The following is an 8,367-nucleotide window of genomic DNA, read 5'->3' on the forward strand; positions in this document are numbered from 1 at the left end:
AGCCTCCATAGCACCACAAACTGACAGATGAGTGGTGGTGGATGGGTGCACGTACTGGTATTTTAAATATCAGTGGCTTAGCTTCCAGCATCACAGAAACACACAGGTCACCATAATATGACCAACTGATAGACTAGTGGTGGTTTTCTAGACAAAGGAAAATGACAAATTTATATGCTCACCTCTGATTTTAACTCTCAGTACTCTAAGTTAGATGCATTGTAAGAAGGATGGCACCGATACACCATTGGGAGAAATTTGTCTTTTATCACTAATACATGGTGTGGTGATGTAGCATAAGCACTGGAATGCTAATGGAAACATTAGCCCAATACAGGGTCACAGAGTCAGAATTAATTCAATGGCACTTAACAACTGGTCTCAGGAAGGAGCCCTGGTAGTGCTATAGGATAAGCATTGTACTGCTAACCGCAAGGTCATAAGTTCAAACCCACCAGCTGCTCCATTGGAGAACAACGGCGTATTCCGCTCCTGTAAAGACTTACAGCCTCAGAAACCCTGTAGATGGTAGCTATGAGTCAAATCAACTTGATGGCAGTGAATTTTTAAGTGGTCTCAATTATTGTGTTACAGTTCACTAGGGTCACATGTTTGGTAAAGTGGAGGGTAGGAGAAAAAGAGGAAGACCCCCAATGAAATGGATTGGCACAGTGGCAGCCAATCCAAAACCAATGAATCTAAAAATCCAATGGCAAACATGGACCACCCTTACTATCATGGATCCTGCTGTCAAATTAGGATTCCAACCCAAAGAAACATTGAAAAACCAAGGATGGAAAAAAGAAAGGGATACAGAAAATGAGCATTCATTGTTCAGTGTTTAGAAAATAGGCACTAAAAGTTTTTATGTTGTTGCCTTCCTAAATAAAAGAAACAGTTATTTTGAATGTTTATACCAACTGTAGATTAATAAATCAGACTCTCTGAATCTCCCATAGCTTCATATCATCAGATAGTTATTCCATTTCTCTAGTCTTTTTTTTTTTTTTTTTGCAGAATAATTTTTTTGTTCACTTGAGATTTCCTTATGAGTTATTCTTTTTTACAGATTTATAATGTGGGTTAGTTTCTAGACGCTTTCTATAATGTTATAGTGTCTGGGTGTTAAAAATACATTTTGATACTGTAGAGAAACATCCACCCTTGTGTAGACAGAAGAGTTCAGCAGATGATTCAGACTTGGTCACAGACAGATGGTATTCAGGTGAATATAAGTAGAGACTATAAATCAAGGAATAATGCTCCTGGGGACAAATTATTTATACTATTCTTTATTTAAATGATAATTCTCTAGAAAGCACATTCATTCTCAGAGCTAATTCAGTAGTATATCTATATAGTTCTCTTATTGGATCCCTGGAACCACAACATTAAAGTGAGAGGTGGAATTAAGTTTAGAAGAGAATTGGCCCTATTTTTTAAAAACAGTTGCTATTGAGTCAATTCCTTCTCATGGCGACCCCAAGTGTATCTAAGTAGAACTGTGCTCTGTAAGATTTTCAATGGATGATCTTTCAAAAGGAGAGCCCCACACCTTCCCACACCCCTCCCAGGTGCCTCTGGTGGACCTGAACCTCCAATCCTTCAGTTAGCAACTGAACACATCAACTGTTTGCATCACTCAAGGGCTCCAATACCACTTACACAGTATTGATGTAAGTGTTTTCTCCATTTCAATAGTACTGCAAGCAAAAGGAAATGTGAGTAAATTGAAACCCTCTCTTACAATGTCAATTTTCTGACTTCAGAAAAGCAGTGTAAGAAAAATATTGATTTAATTTAAATCAGCAGTCTGTTGTATTTTCTTTGCTTATTATTACCATGATTAATCATTTTTATGTAAAACAATGTGCAACAAGAGGAAAATTGGGACCTATTGAAATAAATATACCTCCATCCTACTGTATCACAGAAAGAGCCAAAAGTCAGTCTTAGACAACAACCAAAAAGCTGACTGCCTATTTATGTGTAGAATTGTTCAAATAAAAATTATTCTTGCTCTTTAGCTATAACATAACAATGCAATAAAATAAATTTTAATCATTTCTATTTCTCTATTCTCTTTTACCTTATTATTAGCAAAGGAAGAAATTTTGTTAAGTAATCTTCAAAGATTTGGAACAAAATAACCATAATTCTCTTCCAAATGCCTTTTTTGTTGTTACTAGGGTAACAAGGGAAGGAAGGTTTTCTGGAGTTCGTGAGATCACATGACTTTCACAACCGTGCAATAATTCCCTAATAACACAAACAAGCTATTGACTAGAAGAATCAATCAGCAGACTCAGGTGGGAAAGATGTCGATGGCCCCTCCAGGCTAAATTGCTATAATTAACATCAAATAGGTGAACGCCACTAGCCAGAGAGGAGCTCTTCCAACAGTACAGAAGCAATGTTTACTGCAACAAAAATACAAGGAATAGGCAGGGAGAAAGAAGATGGACATCTACAAACTCTTGCAAGAAAGAAACAAATCTGAGATAAATGCAGGCAAAGCAGGGGAGCAGAAAAACAGTATCAAACCTACCTGGGGTACAAGTTATCTGGGCCAGACCAGGTCTTGGTGAACAGACATTCTGGGTGATCAAGACAACAAAATTATGGTAACGGGCTCGGCACATAGCAGCTATGGTTACAAATCAATAGCCAGCAGGATAAACAAAAGCAGCCACTCCCTTCAGCTTCAGAAACGTACAAAGTGCACTGGGTTGCAAATTTATTTGTCCTTACCATCATCCTGACACATGTGGATGATAAAGCTATATTAAAATAAGGCATCCGAGAGAATGTTGGCAGCAGCATGCATAATACAAAACAGGATGTAACAAGACAATCAGTGCAACTGAAAACATGGACCGAATCATCAGTATAATTATGAACATCCACTCCTGTGCAGACAGATTAAGTTCACAAGATGATTCAGACTTGGAAACAAACAGATGGAGTTCAGGTGAATACAAGAAAAGACTATAAATCAAGAAATAATGCTCCTGGGGACAAACTGTTTGCTATGAATCTTTATTTAAATTTGCTATGAATCTTTATTTAAATGATCATTCTCTAGAAAGCACATTTATTTTTAAAGCTAATTCAGTAGCATACAGCACATACAGAGGGAATACTTTGTTATTTCACAAAGAGACATTCTATACCTGGAAATCACTTTTTCAGAGTAAGAATTAGAAGGTCTGTTCATGCAGAGAAAAAAAAAATTAACAAAGGCCAAAATTCAGGCACATGAAGGTACATATATATATATATATATGTTGTCTTCACATTTAATTCCATATTGATATGGTTGAGTAAGTATGTCCAGGTACATTTACCCATGTCAAGGAGGGCAATTCCTCAGTGACTCCTGATGTCTTGGAAAAGGTGTGCTGGCTTCGGGTCAAAGAATTTTGTTGAGTTTGGTTCTGGGGAAGATGGCTGAAATGTTGCTTAGTGGTTTGTGTTTCCTGAAAGAAAAGGAAAGTATTTAGGAAGAACACCGTTAAAGAGAGACAGAGGATGTGCACCACATTCTACATTATTAAATATACTATATAAAAAGGAATGGATTGTCTTTTACTCTATAAACCATTACTCAGCATTTTATCCCAAGTGCAAGGAAAGGAAAGGAAAGTTTCTCACCAAAAAACTGAGTCCAGATTCATATCTTTTTTCTATACCAATGTATACCAAACACCATAAGGAACTCAACAGCCCAACTAGCCACTGCATTTTCATGGAAAAAAGAGAGGCTAAATTTAAAGCTTAGACAGGGAGGAAGGAATTTAAATGCTTCACCCTTATATTAGAGGGCAACAGTGGCTCAGCGGTAGAGTCACTGCCTTCCATTCAGGAGATCTGAGTTTGATTCCCAGACAATGCACCTCACCCATAGCCATCACCACCTGTCAGTGGAGGGTTGTTGTTGCTATGATGATGAAAAGCTTTCAGCAGAGCATCCCCAGTGAAGATGGATGAGAAGGAAAGGCCCAGAAATGTACTTGAGAAAATGCAGCCAATGTACACACCTCATGCATGTGTCACAACAGTCAGATTGTTGTGCATGGGGTCACCATGACTTGACAGTAGCTAACAACAACAACAATATGTCTATATAAGGGTGCTTCAAAAAGTTCATGGAAATGTTCCATTGTCTTTTAATTCCATTTTCCACCAACTTTTTGAAATCCCTTCATATTAGAAAATAGTGGTGATGGTTATGTGCCGTGGAGTCGGTTCTGACTCATAGTGACCCTGTATGGTATCAAGTGGCATATTATCAGGAGGGACCAGTCTGTGGAGAATAATATCATGTTTGGTAAAGTGGAGAGTTGAAAAAAAAAGAGGGAGAAGACCCCCTACGAGATGGATTGGCATAGTGGCAGCAGCAATGGGCTCAAACGTAGCAATGATTGTGAGGTGGGTACAGGACCAGGCAGTGTTTTGTTCTGTTGTGCTTGGGTCACTATGAGTCAGTACTGACTTTATGACACCTAACAACAAAATCAAGTGGCAACCTTTTAGGATACAGAGTTTAGTGTCTCACACCATCTATTACTTCTCCTGGGATTCAACCATCAACTTAAGATTCTGACTCCAAATACAGAAAGAATAATTCTGTCAGAATTCCATGTATTGTCCTGTTTCTCTCTAAAATTATCATCTCAAATAAAATGCCTGGGGCATCTATGCATTATAGCATGACTTTATCTTATGAAGCCCAGATGGTTCACAAAGCTGCCTAAGTGAACTGCCATCTTACATTAGGAGCAGCTGGTGGACCTCTCTGTGAAAAGAGGCAGAGGATTCTGAGTGCTGACTGCTGCCCTCCTTCACCATCATGTGCTGTGACTTCACAACAGCATACGATTCACTGAGTCTGAACTAGACGTGATCGTAGAAACAGCAAAATGTGCTGGCCACAAGCTGTATTTTGACTCCTGATATGGTGCTGTGGATTAATGTGCCAGACTGCAAATCTGTTTGAACTACAAGGTCAGCAGTTTAAACTCACCAGCTGCTCCTTGGAAACCCTATACAGGGTTGCTATGGGTCAGAACCGACTCGACTACACTTACCAACAACAACATAAAACCATGGAGTCCTGATGTGGCACTGTAGGACAAGCACCAGATTGCTAACCACAAGGTCAGCAGTTTAAATCCACCAGCCACTCTTCTGAAACCCTATACAGGGTTGCTATGTGTCAGAACTGACTCGAAGGCACTTATCAACAACAATATAAAGCCAATGGGCAACATTAAGGATTCTCTTTCGGCTGTGCCACTTTACACTCAGTATTTTTTCATAGTTACCACATTAAAACGCAGTAATTTTGCCAAGCAGAAGTAAATAGAGCAAAAATATAAGCATTATTGCCCTCGAGAAGAAATTGCTAACTTGACTTTGGTTGTAGTGAAAATTATAATAATAATAAAAATGAAACTTTACATAAATATTTTCCATATGACTACTAATATTTGTTATATATGTAACATTTAGTGATCTCTATCACTGGGTATTATCACTATCTTTTTGTTTGTTTGTTTTTATTTTTAATATGAATTGAGTGAAGGTTCCCAAAGTTTTATATTCAGAAAATCATACATTTGTTTCTCCTCAATGATTTCAATGCACTCAATGTACCATCACTTATCCCATTTCCTCCCTACATGTCCTGTTTCATTTCTTTCTTATTTGCCAAAACTTCTGAACTTGTCCTTGGGTAAATGTTGCCCTTTTGATCTCGAATGTTGCCCATTCTATGGTGTGCATACCTTGTTAGTATTATTGTTCCCCTATATACCTATCTATTGCTTGATTGAATATTGTCAAAGATACCTGAAATGACTTCACCATGTTCCATGGTGTTTCTACACGAGTGCGCTGATTTATACTTCTTCTTGTTGTTGTTAAGTGCCTTTGCATCAGTTCCGACTCAGAGTGACCCTGTATAGGGTTTCCAAGGAGCGGTTGGTGAATTTGAATCACTGACCTTGCCATTCAAACTGACCTTGCAGTCCAGTGAATTCTCACACAGTGCCACACCAGGCCTCCAGTTTATAGTTAATAAATGAAAATGTAATGACAAGCACTTATCACTAGTACTCTAGCAGTAATAATATGCTTTCGTGAATCAACAGTCCTCTTTGTGAATGTTTGTTAAGTCTGCAATTTATTGCCATTGCTATGCACATCAATTGTTCTCACCTGCAAATCTGCCACTGTACTGATCAGTGGTGGTGGTGGTGGTGTGCTGCGGAGTTGATTCCAACTCATAGCGACCCTGCATCAGGTTTTTGAGGCTATAAATCTTTACAGGAGCAGAAAGCCTCATATTTCTCCCATGCAACAGCTGGTGCTTTCAAACTGGTGACAGACTCATACCCACTACACTACCAGAGTACCTTACAGGTCAGTTACTGTTGTTGTTTTTAAGTGCCATTGAGTCGGTACCAACTCATAGCAACCTTATGCACAACAGAACAAAACACTGCCCGGTCCTGGGCAACCTCACAATTGTTGCCACACTTGAATCTATTGCTACTTTGCCAATCCATCTCGCTGGGGGTCTTCCTCCACCTTACCAAACATAATATCCTTCTCCAGTGACTGGTCCCCACTGACAATATGTCCAAAGTATGAGAGATGAAGTTTGGCCATCCTGGCCTCCAAGAAGCACTCTGGCTGCACTTCTTCCAACACAGATCTGTTGGTTCTTTTGGCAGCCCAGGAGTCTAAGTATTAGAACATTCAAGGAAATGGGGGAAATAACTACAAAACAAAACTCTTCTTTACTTCAAAGGTACATATTTTCCTAGAAGTAATATAGACAATGACATCTTGTGTGGCATTGTAGGATCCGTACTGGGCTACAAACCACATGGTTGGCACCTACTCCTTGGAAACCCTATATAAGGTCGCTATGAGTCAGACCTGACTTGACAGCATTTAACAACAACAACATAGCATCTGGTGCATTAGATCTAAGAAACAGACCCAATGGGGTTCACATGATCTGTGACTCTAGAAAGGAGACAGGGAAATGTAAGGGGTGCAGGCCAGTATCTTGGTAAGAGAGGTGTGTGTCTGGGAATTGTGAATTGTAATACAATGTAACCACAATAAACAAGTTTTTCAATGTCAGAATCATGTAGCTACCTGGAAAACTTGAAGAAATAAAGCATGAAAAGGTCTATGCATCTTCTTCTTCTCCTGGGTCTTCTTCTCCTTTTTCAGCTTCGTCCTCTGCTTCCTCTGCTTCTCCTTCTGCTCCCTCCTTGGCTGTTTCTTCAGTCTTATTTGAACAAAAATGACATCATTACTGAGAAGCATAAGGGTCGAAAGATACAGTGAGAAAAGGAGTGTAAAATTTCATCCTAGATTGAGGGTCTCCCACATCACCTCTTACTCAACATACACACACACAGACACACACATGCACACACTCACATGGATTCACACCTATGCAGACACACAGAGACACCATCCTTCTATGCACAGACCCCTCTGTTTGGAATGCTGTTACACAGCAGTACATGAATTCTTCTGGGTTTCATGATTTCTCTTAAGCACAAAGTTTTCACTCATATTAACAGACCATTCTTATAAAGTCCCTTTAAAACTTCAGATGGCAGTTAGAAGAATAAAGTACAAAAAGAATGTCAGCAACTATAGTTCTTTTCAGAAGGGATGAAACTTTAAACATAGAAGCTGTTTATAGTTTGTTATAACAAGCTAATTTCTTCAAGTCATAAATTATTAGAAACCTATACATAAAACCAGAAATTATTTCCAGAGTAATGACTTGACTTATTTTCACATGCAAAAAAAAAAAGAATTGTCAAATGACTTTGCCTAGCAAGAACAAAATTAAGGAAGTAATTACTGGGAAAGATGTAACTTTTAGGTAATGAAAAACTGCTATGTTGACTATGCTAGAAATAATCTTTAGACCCAAAAAGATGGAGTAACTTGATAAATTAGCTTTTAAAAGTAATGCAGCAGGTCTATATTTACTGCTACCTTTCCAAATAAAGATACATTGATGTTGTTGTTAAGTACTATCTAGTCAATTCTGACTCATAGTAAGTCTATATAGGATTTCTGAGTCTGGTGGGTTTGAACTGCCGACTTTGCAGTTAGCTTATCCTATAGCACCACATCAGGACTTTAAAGCTTTAAAAATGGAACTAGTAGAATCAGAATGTCTCAAAACATCAAGAGAATGGAAGGAGAGAGAATTCTTATCTGCATCTGGAAACCTAAAGGTAATAGCTTCCTCAAATTTTGGAAGGCTTCTTTCTCCTTCTTCATTTCCCAATAGGCATTTCCATCTCCGAGAAAAAGGAAAGG

At 38.5% G+C, this 8,367-nt stretch overlaps 1 protein-coding gene across 1 annotated transcript in view; it reads right to left on the bottom strand.

Annotated features, from left to right (window-relative positions):
- Positions 1–7,173: 7,173 nt before the first annotated feature.
- SH3BGR (SH3 domain binding glutamic acid-rich protein) overlaps positions 7,174–8,367 on the bottom strand; it is a 124,152-nt gene continuing 122,958 nt past the window's right edge. Inside the window, 1 exon segment of the mRNA XM_006878378.1 lies at positions 7,174–7,309. Within this exon segment, the coding sequence (XP_006878440.1) occupies positions 7,208–7,309 (102 nt within the window). The 3' untranslated portion in view covers positions 7,174–7,207.

Source organism: Chrysochloris asiatica, unplaced genomic scaffold (genome assembly GCF_000296735.1).
Source record: "Chrysochloris asiatica unplaced genomic scaffold, ChrAsi1.0 scaffold00154, whole genome shotgun sequence".
In the NCBI taxonomy this organism is placed as follows: Eukaryota; Metazoa; Chordata; class Mammalia; order Afrosoricida; family Chrysochloridae; genus Chrysochloris; species Chrysochloris asiatica.